This window comes from Colletotrichum aenigma (genome assembly GCF_013390185.1).
Source record: "Colletotrichum aenigma strain Cg56 chromosome Unknown KSG_Cg56_contig05, whole genome shotgun sequence".
In the NCBI taxonomy this organism is placed as follows: Eukaryota; Fungi; Ascomycota; class Sordariomycetes; order Glomerellales; family Glomerellaceae; genus Colletotrichum; species Colletotrichum aenigma.
The window spans coordinates 2,694,804-2,707,226 of NW_023500911.1; the positions used below are offsets into that span (position 1 = coordinate 2,694,804).

At 54.8% G+C, this 12,423-nt stretch overlaps 3 protein-coding genes across 3 annotated transcripts; 1 reads left to right on the forward strand and 2 right to left on the reverse strand.

Annotated features, from left to right (window-relative positions):
• Positions 1 to 1,396: 1,396 nt before the first annotated feature.
• Positions 1,397 to 4,375, reverse strand: vib-1-1 (Transcription factor vib-1; the record flags this gene model as incomplete). The annotated part of the gene is made up of 5 exons (XM_037323643.1): positions 1,397 to 2,885; positions 3,027 to 3,215; positions 3,926 to 3,987; positions 4,163 to 4,179; positions 4,348 to 4,375. The coding sequence occupies 5 exons, from the start codon at positions 4,373 to 4,375 to the stop codon at positions 1,397 to 1,399; spliced, it is 1,785 nt and encodes a 594-aa protein (XP_037178369.1).
• A 1,973-nt stretch (positions 4,376 to 6,348) lies between these two features.
• CGCA056_v008397 (uncharacterized protein) lies at positions 6,349 to 7,054 on the reverse strand (the record flags this gene model as incomplete). Its single annotated transcript, XM_037323644.1, has 3 exons — positions 6,349 to 6,388; positions 6,674 to 6,817; positions 7,023 to 7,054. The coding sequence occupies 3 exons, from the start codon at positions 7,052 to 7,054 to the stop codon at positions 6,349 to 6,351; spliced, it is 216 nt and encodes a 71-aa protein (XP_037178368.1).
• A 4,414-nt stretch (positions 7,055 to 11,468) lies between these two features.
• On the forward strand, positions 11,469 to 11,853 carry CGCA056_v008398 (uncharacterized protein; the record flags this gene model as incomplete). Its single annotated transcript, XM_037323645.1, has 2 exons — positions 11,469 to 11,540; positions 11,707 to 11,853. 2 exons carry the CDS (start codon positions 11,469 to 11,471, stop codon positions 11,851 to 11,853), a joined length of 219 nt encoding a protein of 72 aa, XP_037178361.1.
• Positions 11,854 to 12,423: the final 570 nt, after the last annotated feature.

Below are 12,423 nucleotides of genomic sequence, written 5' to 3' on the forward strand. Positions count from 1 at the left end.
TGTTGCTTCTGTAGTCTACCCATTGCTGCCGCGCGCTGCAGCCCGTCCAATGTCAACCCTTCGTCTACCCGATGGCGAGGCAGGGATCTACCGGGCCAAGCCGACATGAAAGAAGTACGATGCAGGAAACTGCCGCAACAGAACCTGAAGTTTGCCCTTTGATCCGCCTATGGTCTCCCTCTGTCGCTCTCTGCATTCACGACGACGACCGCTTGCGGGCCCTTTCTCGGTCTTGCATCCAGCTAAACCCCGGGGCCGTCCGCATCTACACTCGTTCCGTAGCCCATTCCGCTGCCTAAAGATGCATCCCTATTCAGAAGCTCATCGCATATCGCCCAGTCGGGGCTGGTCCCGAGTCCGCATGATGGCCAGAGACCATGATGGGAGCAAGAAGTGGCAAACAGGCACGCAAATATACACGAGAAAGCAAACTGCGCGTTGGTTGGCTTCGTCTGCTGAGGAGCGAAAGAGTATGTCATATTTTTGCCTCATATCAGGTATTGCAAAAAAGAGGATAGATAACAGGTACGCAAATACTGCACTCCCAGGAAGAAAACATACCAAGTACCTGGCATCGGCGCCCGCCCATGCTTCCCCAGTACCTGGCCCAAGTTTCCAAGCCCTAGACGGCTCGTGTCCTGACGACTCGAGCCGCATCCTGAACGCCGGTCCCTGTCTTTCTCTTCACCGGCCTATCCTCTCGCCGCCCTTTGTCTCGTCCGCAAGTGTGATATCACCAAAAAAGAAGAAGTTGTCTTTGCTGAAGCGAATGTTCCATATCCTCGCATTATTACAGAACCATATGCCCAGAGAAGAGAAGATGGAGGGGTGACCAGCCAAAAAAGTTTGGGGTAAGGGGGGTGTAGATGGAAAGAAAGAAATAAAAGACCAAAAGGAGAATCCGAAATGCGCAAGCGGGTATCCCTAACAATGCCTGTCGTTCTCCGTATCCCGTGGACATGATTTCCCCCAAACTTTTCCTTCCCATGACGTGTTGTTTTGATTCTGGGCGTGCCGGGCGAAAATTCCGCCGTCCCCAAGCCAAGCCACAAATTATCTTTCTGTATCCCACGCGCCGGTTCGCCATAACCCTTGTTTCCTCACTAGGTTGTCTGAGTCTTCCAACATGCAACCTTTCTCGTTCGGATATCGCGTCGTCCCAAATAAAATCCCTATACTATTTCCATGCGCCAAGATTCTCGCCGTCGAGTTTATGCCAATTGTTGCGAATACTTCTCCAGTGAACAAAATCCAGAAGAATGTAAAAGAGCAGAGCAACCATTTTGCCATCATTCTTCGTTCGACCCATTTTTTCGTGCTGCTTTCAGTGTGTGTATTTGTATGTTGGTTGTCCGTGATCCACCCTCGTGGAGCCTGGTTTTCACCCAGTGCTTGCTCAAGTCATGTTGGTGAGGTTGACTCCAGACTGGGGAACCATTGTCGGGTAGTAGCCTGTTGATGTAGGTTTGCCCTCGTACGGACCGCAGCGTTGATTCGACATGAGTGGTCCGGGTTGGAAGATGCTTGGCAGCATTCCATTCTCGGGATCACGCTTGACCCTGTCATGAAGTGGATCGTATTGCGAAGCCAGGTGCGGCATGTGATCCTGCCGACTTTGGTGGCTTTGGAACATTTCCACTCCTCCTGCCGACTCGGGCGGCTCGTAGATAGCACCGGGGTAGTAACGGTACTCCTTGGCTGTATCGATGGCTTTGGCGTCCTCGGGAGGGATCATAGGTTCGAGTTCGGTATGGTGGCGTGCTCCGTACTGACTACCGCGTGTGTCGTAGCCTCCTCCGTAGCAATTTGCCATTCCCGCCCCTCCTCCAGAGTATTCCGATCCGAGAATTGTGTTGTTCGGGTAGCCGGATATGCTGCCGCCCGATCCACCTGGCCCGCTGCTTGTGCTGGCGCGCCTTTCGGCCTGATAGTGTCCTGGTGAACGACCACGCACAATCATCTTGGCCGACTTTCGGTACGCGACCCTGACGAGGTTATCAGGTCCCTGGCCTACATCCGCCCAAAGTTCAATCAGCAGATGGTAATACTGTTGAGCAGCTCTCCTCTTCCCGTTGTTAGCAGTCGCCTGCTTGAACTGGATGCGCTCAAAGGTGTGCTCCGTTTGGAATGAGTCGCCCCCCTGCTGGGCACCTGGGAAACTTCCGCCGTCTGCGAAGCCGCCGCCGATTCTGGATGGCCCTCCGAGGCTGGTGTCGTGAGGGTATAGCCCGAGGGGATGCGCTTGGTGAGGGTACTTGGGATGAAGGCGCACTTTCTCGGGCTTCGCGATTGGGCCCTTGTCTCTCTTAGGCGTGTGCTGGACCAGTTCGATTACGTGGGAGTCGTTCTCTGCAACGACAGCCGAGATAGACATTGCGAAGCCGATGACGTTGTAAGGCTGCGTGGACCCGGACAGAGTGAATTGCAGCGGCTGGCCGGGATAGTGGGGGGTCAGACTGAAGGAGCAAATACAGGAGAAGTAGTTCCTTCTGTAGCAAGTCCAGTCGCCGTCGGACTGGAAGAAGCCTTTGTCGATGTTACCATGTATGTCGATCTTGACGACTCCTCCATCGGAATATTGGAGGATGCCCAAGGGCGTGATGGGGCTGAGCGGAGGCACGCTCATGGGTGTCCTGGAAGAGGACGGAGGATAATGGCCAGCGGCATCCATCCTCAAGGCAGTCGGTGCGGTGAAACCGGCAATCGGGCTTGAAGTTGGAGATATGGGATGGCGGCGTAAAGCGGTTGGGTAAGATGGAGATCTGGGTTGGTGTTCCGAGACCCTCCTGAAAGATGGTGTCGCGGAAGTATACTGGTCTCTCACACTGATTTGTGTGCCAGGATGGGGTAATGCTGTGGAGCGGTGCATGCCCGTCGAAGAGGTGCTACTGTCAGGTAAGTCTGGGAGTTTGGCCATGATTTGTCTAGAGCTAGAGCTAGAGGGCATAGAGCCCGTCCGTCTTGTCTGGATAGACGCAATCCTATTCGGCGCTGTCGGGGGTTCGGGGGGACGGTGTGCGACCTACTTTGAGCCCAGGCGCGGCCTGACATCCAGGCTGGGAAAGACGTGAGAGGCAGCAGTGTGGTAGAAGCCGCTGTCAGTGGAGTACGGAGTGGTGGTGGTTATAGGTGGATTGAACAGATTTAAGAGCGCCGTCGGCTGCTGTGGAGGGCCTTCGATCGTCGACAGAGGAGCATTGACGTTGTGTTCGTATCTGATGTTCCCGTCAGCCCGAGTGTCTTTTCCCCCGCCAAGGAGAGAGTAATGTGCAAGGCAAAGGGAAGTAAAGCAAAGCAGAGCGTTGGAAGCCTGACACGACAACTGCTGTACTGCGTCCGCATGCGAGACACAGTGTCAGTGCGACCAGCTCCCAGCTCGTCGTACTGCCAGCAGCGTGTTGCACAACCGCCAGCGGATACAGGATCGGGAAATGCGAGGACACACCACCATCTCGCGGCGATAGGCGGGAATGCCTGTGGGTTTCTAGTGGCACGTTGGGCGCCAGAAGGCGGCTACCCATGCCTCTTCATCTCTCTCGCGTTTTTCTTCCTCTGGTGTCTGTGTCTGGACTTCTTTGATTTGATTTTTTTTCCTTTGCCGCTAATGAGAGCGGCCTTCTTTTTGTCTCTGCAACGCAATTCTTGCTCGAGGCTTGCCCAGCTAGACAGATTGAGCAGAGACCCTACCAAGAACCGAGAGGCTGAGCCAAGAGTCTGGGACTACACTTGTGTGTGAAAATATGACTGCTGGGGTGGGGGGGACAAGTTTGTTGCCGGGGGCTGCAGATGTCTGGACATTTAAAAAGGAACCAGAGCCGACTAGCACACTGCAGCCTGACCAGCGCACAGGAATCGAGAGGGGGACATTGTTTTGACGAGTCCCCCAGAAGAAGGGGAGGAAAAAGCCAATGGAACTGCCACATACCGCATGTCATTGCCTGATGGCTGGATGTCAAGGTAGTCATACCCCGTCGACGGCTCAAACTCCTAGTTACGGGGCGGGACTTGTTAGACCATGATTCTTGCTGAGAAACGGAAATTAAAACAATGAACAAGATCTCGCAATCCGATCTCGACGCTGTGTTGTTGCAACCTTCAGGAAGCCGTGCTTGAGCAGTGAGGGGCGCTTCAGGTGTGATCCATCGAGGATAGACAGACTAACGAGCAAGTGAGTGTGGCCTGCAGACCATCAGTCGTGATAAGTTAGCTCGAGACACGTAAGAGAGACATCTTCCCACGAAGAGGCAACAGGAGTCAAAACGTCTTGAGGGCAGGGGAGGTGCTCGTGGCAGCAGCAGCGGAGGGGTGGGTGTTTGACCGGTCTGGCCTCGTCTTGTTGAGACCGACCGATGAGAAGTAGGAGAGGAGGCAACATGGGATACAGGCAGTACGATCTGATACCGCCAGGCACCACAAAGTACTTGACTAGCTGGCTGTCTTGCAATTGCTTGCAGACGACCGTGTGAGCTAGCCGATGGGGTCGAAAAGGCAAGTCGCGCGGTGGGCACACACACACACACCACACGAACGCACAAGAGAGATGGCCATGGGAAGGAGGAGGAGGAGGAGAGGCACACGCACACCCACTCCCACCTGCACAACCGCCCAGCCTACATCCCATTACCTCGCCCAAGGACGAGAGGCGCTGCCAGGCATCGCAGTGCCTCCTGGGTGCCAGATGCACGGCGCTGGTGTGGTACCGATCCGCATGAAAAGGGCCATAGCATCCTGTCTTGTGCACCTCGCCAGGTCCAGGGAGTCGAACTGATCGTCCCAAACCCGGCTAAAGTAGGAGAGCTTCCGACCTCGATAAGCGCATCCATCTCTGGGGTTCTTGTGTGCGCGCCCTCGTGCTTCCCGTCCGTTTTTCTGTTTTCTTGCAGACGGAGGCCGTGGAATAGAAAATCAGGGGAAATGATTGAGATTCAAACAAAATCAAAACTGCCGCTGATGAAGGTGCACTAGGCGGGAGAAACAAAAAAAAAAAAGCAATGAGCGTCGAATCGCGTACGCACCTTTTTCTTTTCTTTTTCGCAAAGCCTCACACTCGGCCCGCTCGTTCGCCTGGCTGCCCCTCGGGACAGGATCACGCCGTCGGCACGCGGCTTGGCCCAGTGACAGTCCTTGCCTGCCCTTTGGCTCGCCCGCCACCCGTCAAGTCGTGTCGATTCTGCTTTCTGACTTCTCCGTTTCTTGTCAAAAAGCAGGCTGTCTCCCGACGATTGCTGTGCTGAGTTGTACGATGTTGAAGTGTGCGTTGTGCAAGTGCGAAACCCCGCCGAATGGCCAGCAAACCCCGAGGACAAATTGATTGGGTTAATCAAGCCGGCCGGCCCATGGTTGTTGTGCTGACGGTACGCTCGACTCCTCTTGTAAGGTAGGGGCCGTCGTCCGTTGTGTGTCCAACACAGCGTCTAGATGCGAGAGATTGTAGGGGAAGGCGGGAAAGGGGAAAAAACGAAGCGCGAAGTCGCATTGCAGGGGAACGGACAGAAAAGGATCGGATTGGACTGGGCTGGACTGAAAATGAAACGGGATGAGATCCGACAGGGGAAAAAAAAGATAAAAGCTAAGGTACCTTGGGCAGCTGTTGAGGATTCATACGACGGTCGTCTCCGGCGACGAGGGGTGTCGCGCCGTAGTAGATGGGCGGCGATCTGGTGCTGATGCTTGCGCTCGTACCTGTGCTGGTACTGGTGCTGGTGCTGGAGCAGCGGTCTTCTCGCCCCAGTTCCTCGATCCTCTTTTTTTCCAACCCCCAGTTGTTAGCAAACTGTGACGCTGACGCTCTCCCAGAATACCCTTGTCCGTCTTTTGCCCGCTAGACCCGAACGCCCCTCTCTTCCTGTTGGTTGTCGGACGTTTCCTGCGACTTGACACGAGATCCTGCCTTGCTCCATCTGGTCTTAATATGTCTTATCCCCTCCCCCTCTCCCCCTCTCTGGCCTGAGAAATGGGTTTTCATAGCACTCACCGGTTGACTCTCCAAAAGTGCTCCGGTCATACCAAGGGTTTGTCTGTAGCCCTTTATCCTGCTCGACCTGAACATTTTGAAACTGCTGTCAGCAACTGAGGTTGATGTTCGCCGGGAAGGAGACTGGTCGTTTCTTTTGACCCCGTAAGCCGGCAGGATTGGTCATGTTAGGGACACCGCCATTCATTGACGGGTACGGCGTAAGCCACGCAGATGTGCCGGTAAAATCGACAAGCCAGCCAGCTTAACTCGACGTCCACTCTGCGCCATACAGCATACTTCCACTCGTCGTCTTTTGTCTTGGACGTTCGTTCGAGTACCAGCGATCCACTCGGTCGTTTCCCCCGAGGAATCAAACATTATGGGATGGATGCTCACTCACTCGCAGGAAGAAGAGCAGAACGAATTGTGCTACCTGGAGACCGTCAGCTTCAGCTCCTGCTCCGTTCAATTCGACGCCTGCGCCTCAGAAGAAATCCCCTCCGAGCGCCGACAAACCCCTCAAATAGAGACGAGTCGGGGCCTGGCGCGGTGCAGCCGGCAATATGGGTCTAAGCCAGCGCCCCCTGGTGCAAATCTCATTGCCGTTCGTCATCCAGGAAACGGATGAGTGAGAATCAACCAAGTATAAAACAAGGAAATATCTGTACTCACGGGCTCTGAGTCTCGTTCGACTTTTGCGCAAATCAGTCAATTGACGGATTTGCTATATAAGCTGACAGGACTTCAACTGTGATGGCGCGAGGATGTGTAAGCTTCGTCGTTGTAGCGTGCTTGATGCGAGGAAGCTTTGGCGAGCTAGTTTCGATGCCTGCGTTGATGGGTTCGACGTCCGAGGAAAGGCTTGGTATTTTGAAATGAACGGTCAGATCAAGAAGATGCGAAAAGACCAACAGAGTGCAGGATCTTGGAAATCAGGTGTCTATATACCAGGCCCCCAGATGTGGCTGGCTCGAGATCGCACAAAACCAGCGAAGATGGATTGGAGGCTCAACATGCGACCTACTGCTCGACATATGTCGCACAGACCAAGAGAAAGAGCAGATAGCTAAATTTTCCAAGCACACTGCCGGCGGCCATGGAGTCGAAGGCAAGGAAGACGAAGTCGGAAGGCAGGGCGGGGGCCAGTCCCCACGCATGAGCAAATGGGTTGTGCAGACTCTGAGACAACTGTGAAGGGACATTGAATTGTGTGGAGAGCTCCCAATACCCCCAGTCTCCTATTCGAAAAGACGTGCGTCGCCTTGTGTTGGTGGTCTCTTTGCTGGAATACGGTTCCAGGGCGTGTAGACTGATGGCGCAAAACAGAAAGCTGTCTATCGCCAAGCCGTCGAGTGAAAGTACCGGGAAAGAACCAAAGCCGCCGTAGACGAGGTATTCTGGCAGGGGGTGAGGGCCCCGTACGACGTGAGTTTGCTAGCCAAGCTTCTCAATGGCCCAAGGCCACGGGGTCATTCAAGCAAGCCAGCCTTTGCGTCCGTGTCTGAGGACGCAATCAGGGTGGAATGACACCTCCCTATTCAGCCTATCGACTGGTCGACATAATGGTCGACATCATTATGCCTGTCCCTATCAACAATATGGGATTGCTCTTCCGCGTCTACGTGGTTTGTCGATGATACAACGGATGGATCTCGGCCTCGGAAGCCTCTTCCTTCTGAGGCCAAGGAGCGGAGGATCTACTGACCTGCGTCGGTGTGTATCCGGGTAAGTCGAGGTCTTGTGCTGTGAACGGAAGAGCGCCTTCCAAGCCTCGCTGACCTCTCCTTCCATGCAGCAAATCTGCGGCTACCCGTCCGTCAAGGGTTGGATGAAACGCCACAAACAACCCCTTCTGATAGGGAAGGGATTTGCCCAGGCGTGAAAGTGGGCTATCAACGGCACGTTGCAGGCGTAAAAGCAGGTCGTGGGCGTTTAGCGGACTATCTCGGCCACTGAGATCGAGGTTCCGCATGACGTCCAGATTCGACCAACACCCTGCGTCGATGTTGTTGGATTGGCTCAAAGAAGGTCATGTTAGTGAATGCGAATGACGAAGCTTTGACCTCGTGTAGTCGGAACCATTGTATGCAGCCAGAGAACCTGCGGTCGGGGCTGACGGGGATGACGGAAGCAATCTCGCGGCTTCCACAGCCACGCCAAAACAACATGTCTGGCGACAATCATGGGATTGTTGAAGATCCACCAGGAAGCTTTCGGCCCTAAAGCTGCCGCGCCGAGCTAACAGCCCCGGTGGCTTGTTTATCTTGACATAACGTTCGACGAGGCCCAAGCCAGCTCTCATGTCTAGGAGCTCAAACAGTGAAGAAGGCGTGTCTCTGCCGGCCGAGACACGCTCGCCACATGACACGTGCGAGGGGAATTGGGTTTCGCTTGAACCGGTTGACAAGGTGCCATCGGATCATTTGCCCCAGGATGCTGTGTTTCTGGGAAGGTACCGGACTCCTTCTTTGCGCACCAACTCATCGTGACTTCAAAAGTTCTCCTCCGAAGTTTGTAAAAATAGCGAGTTTTCCAATGTGGGATTAGCTAGCAAGGGCGCAGAAATAGAACCTGTTGAGCTGTGCCTCTCCGTGGTGGCCCAATGAGATTACAGCGTACCCGAGGAGGGTAAAGAAACCTGGAATCCTCCATTTCCAGACAGTCGGGCTCCTCTGGATAGGGCGATGAACAGCCAATCTCGAGCCAGAAGAGCTCAGATTCAGGGCCTGAGGATTGACTTCTACACCTCGTGTTCTGTAATGCAGCCTCAATATAGACGGACGCGTTAGTTGGATTGGTCGTTTGTGCAGGTTCCCGTCAACTAGTCCGGAATGATCTAGCCAGCTGTTACGTCTGCGCGCCACCATACTTGAGGCATCAAGTCAACTTGATTGTTTCAGAAGTCTGATTTCGGAGCTTTTTAGTCAATCGGACTGGTCGGATGGACGGCGACGTCGGGGTCGGGGTGATGAGATTGCCAATTCAGCAGGGCATAAGATCGCAGATCGAACAGCTGAGGGGGCTGTTTGCCGAGCTCCAGAGCTAGAACTTGCAGCAAAGCATGCTGATGCACCACGCGTGGGACCATTTCCCGAGGGAGCCCAGGAAGAGTGGTTGCCATGGGTTGGCAGGTAGACCGTCGAGTATGCTCCAGTACTATCGGATCGGGCCGCTGGAACCTGACTGTGACCTGTCCGTGGCTGGGTCCAAGGTAGCTGCTGATGTTTGGACGAATGGTACGCACGGCGTAAACGGAGGCAGGCTGATGATCTCTCTGTTGTGGCCGGCCATATGCCATCGATATGCACATCAAACCACGCCCCCAGATGTGTGAAGGTTAGCTTATTTTCCTCCCTCGTCATCGCTGTCGCCGGGTTTTCGCGGCCGGCTGCCAGATGAAACTGTAAAGGGTACCGGTTCCCCATGTTTCTTCACTGCCTGCGTCCATAGATCAGATCTTGTGTGATGTGACGTATCACGAGCACCAGGGTCCTTTCTCCATCAGCTGTAGGCGGAGACCGCTTCAGGCAGCTGAAAGCCTGAGTGATGGCATGTAGGAGCGGATGCTGATGGCGACGGTCTGGCGTGCAGAAAGCAAGTCACTACTGCATGGGGCCACAACAGGGGGCGGGCAGAATGGTGACACAGAATTTTGATGGGGTGATTGGAGCGGTGCGGTGCGGTGCAATATGCAAAAGGGCTGCCTGGGTGCGTTGTTCTGGGGGTAATGTTTGAATCCTGAGCCGGCCTGCCCGCCATGTCGGTATGGAATCCATAGGCAATGTACGTACTCTGTACCGGCGGCGTAGCATCGCTGCGAAGCAGGCAGCCTCCGCGTAGGCAAGGGCCCTCGGTGCCTGTACGTATCTGCGATGCGGGAGCCAAGGCCAAGAGTCGGTATGATACGGCAAGGTTCTCTCTCTTTTGATCGCGGCGGGATAGAGAAGTTGAAATCCGTTGGCTGCTGTTGATCACGATGGGATGGCACAGCGGGGAGGGATATGGCGAGACCGGTGAGGTGACGGAGATTGGAATCCACGTATGCTTCTTGCTTGTTGCTTCTTGCTTGCTGGACAGCGTCTGCGTCTGCGTCTGCGCGTGCGTCTAGCGTAGCGATGCATGACAGGTGTCGGAAGCCCAGTGTGGTAGATTTATCGTCAAGGCTCCGCTCCGCCGTTGGTGCTTTCACGCACCAGGCAAGTTCTCTGGCGCGGTGGTGGTGCCTTGGAGCCCTCCACCGGCGTGGCAGGCCTGGGTACCGTACTCTGTAGCCATGCCAGAAAGGTGACGGAAGCCAGGATGTTGACTGATCATTCGCTGCTGGGGATATAGCAGGGCGTAAGGCTCGGGTGGGCTTGAAAGAAAGGAGGAAACAAGAGAGCCAGGGGGGTGGGCTGGCTGGCTGGCTGGTTGGCTGAATGTTGGGCGAGACAAGTCGTCAAAACCGCTGCGTGGTGGATGGAGGAGGAAGTTCTGCACTGTCTCGGTGTCGGTGACCAGAGAAGCGCGAGGGCCAACCCACCCCGCCTCATGTCATTTGATTCGCACGGTACGGTGTAGGAGTGGAGTCCGTGGCACTGCCAGGTAGGAAACAGACGGGAGGCGGTCATTGGACGGTGAAGGTAGGCTCACCTCTACGGGGCGCACAGTGCATTTTGCTGCAGAACTGTGATGTACAGTTCCCTGTTGGTGGGTTTGACACTGTCTTCCAGCCCTCCACTCGACCCTGCCTCCTTCCTTGAGCTGGGAAAGGTAATGGAAGGTACCTACCTACCTATTGGATTAGGTACTTAGTAAACTGTGCAGCTCCCGGCAGGCAAGAGCTCCCGTCACCACTCCACACCAGCAGCCCGTTCCTTCCTGCCTTGCACTGTGCCTTCCCAGGTAAGGTAGAGAAGAAGGACGGTGGTGAAGTTCTTCAAGCGGCCTCTCGTGGCCCGCTGCATCTCTCGCTCTCATGTCACGGACGTTTGCTGTTGCCCTGGCCTGGCCTGTCCACTATGTACCCCTCATTGACCACTCACCGACTGTGACTCTCCCTTGGCCTTGGGACAATGGGCCCTCCCTCATCAGTCGCTTCCAAGTGTAAGCCACTCCCTCAGTCGCTTTGCATTGCCCATTTGCGTGCGAGTGAGTGTGGGCATCACCATCGCAGAAACGACTGCAGCCCGTGCTTCTTCTCTTTTCTTCCCCGTCTCTCAATCTCTCTGTTGAGCGCATGCCTCGATGCACTCTTCTTTGCTCTCAACATGGCTTTTGTCGAGACACAATGCCATAGTAGACAAACACGTCTTCTAGAATTCCGCCAGGATGCAAACAACCACAAACTAACCAAGCGCGGCATTCGCCTTCGAAAACGCTTTGGCATTTCCCTTTTCTGCAATGGCCTAAAACGACTTCGTCCGGCTTCTTGAGTGGAGTATTGGATCACATTCTGTCTCTAGGCAGGCCTCAAAATAACCTCCTTTGCTCTCGCCAACCCTCACAAGCTACTTTCTCCTCGCATCCTACAATGCAGGGCTCGACCTCTGCATCCGAGGCTGTATTCAACATCTGCGCACTCGGGGCTACTGATCGTCCCGCCCTCAGTCGACGTTTCTTGTTCCCGCTCCATGTACCACCAGGTACCCCCAAGGGCCTTTCTGGTACCCTACCGCGGCTTGCGACATGTTGTCTCTTTGAATGCTATTTGATGCAAGCTCGTCGTCTACACCCCATCTCTGCGGACGGCAATTTATCGCTAACTGTAAGGGTTAGCTTTTGACCGGTTGGGTTCACATGTCGCCATCTCGCCCCGGCGCCGCCATAGTCTTGAGCCAAGCGGATTGGCTTGCGTGCAGACCCGGCCGTTCATTACTTGGCCATGCAATGCTGCCGTCTGGCTCTCAGGAATATGATGCCTCTTCATTGAGGCCCCTTAGACTCGTCAAGAACTCGAACTCGAATTCTCCTAAACACAAACTCGGGGTCATCTGCTTGGTGCTTGCACAATCTGACAATTTCTGATCTGAGAGGAAGTGAGACATGCTGAAATTGCCAAAACTGCCTTCTTGGCGCTTGAGCCATCCTCGGTGTAGCTCCAGAAATTGGGTTTCAATACGCACCTTGGGTTAAAGGCCTAGCTACCGGCGGGAAGGGGATCTCAGGGGAATCTCAGCTGCTTCAACAGGTTGACAGCGGCCCACCGCGTCTTCTCTGTTTCGAAGTTTCGAAGCGGGCGTCTAGATCCTTGGCCTGCAATGAGCCACCCCCCGGTAGGAGGGGTGGCGGATGGAATTGTTGCCTTTCCCAACGGGCTGGTTGCCTCACAAAAGTCATCAAAGAAGCGGTCAAGAGATCGGAGTCTTCAGATGCTCGCCCTCCGAAAAATGAGCCTTTGCACTCCCCCGCTCTCTGCCGGCTCCTTTCGAATTTTGCCCCAGATCAACCTTCTTTCACTGAAACGCCAACTAAAAAGAGCAACCAGT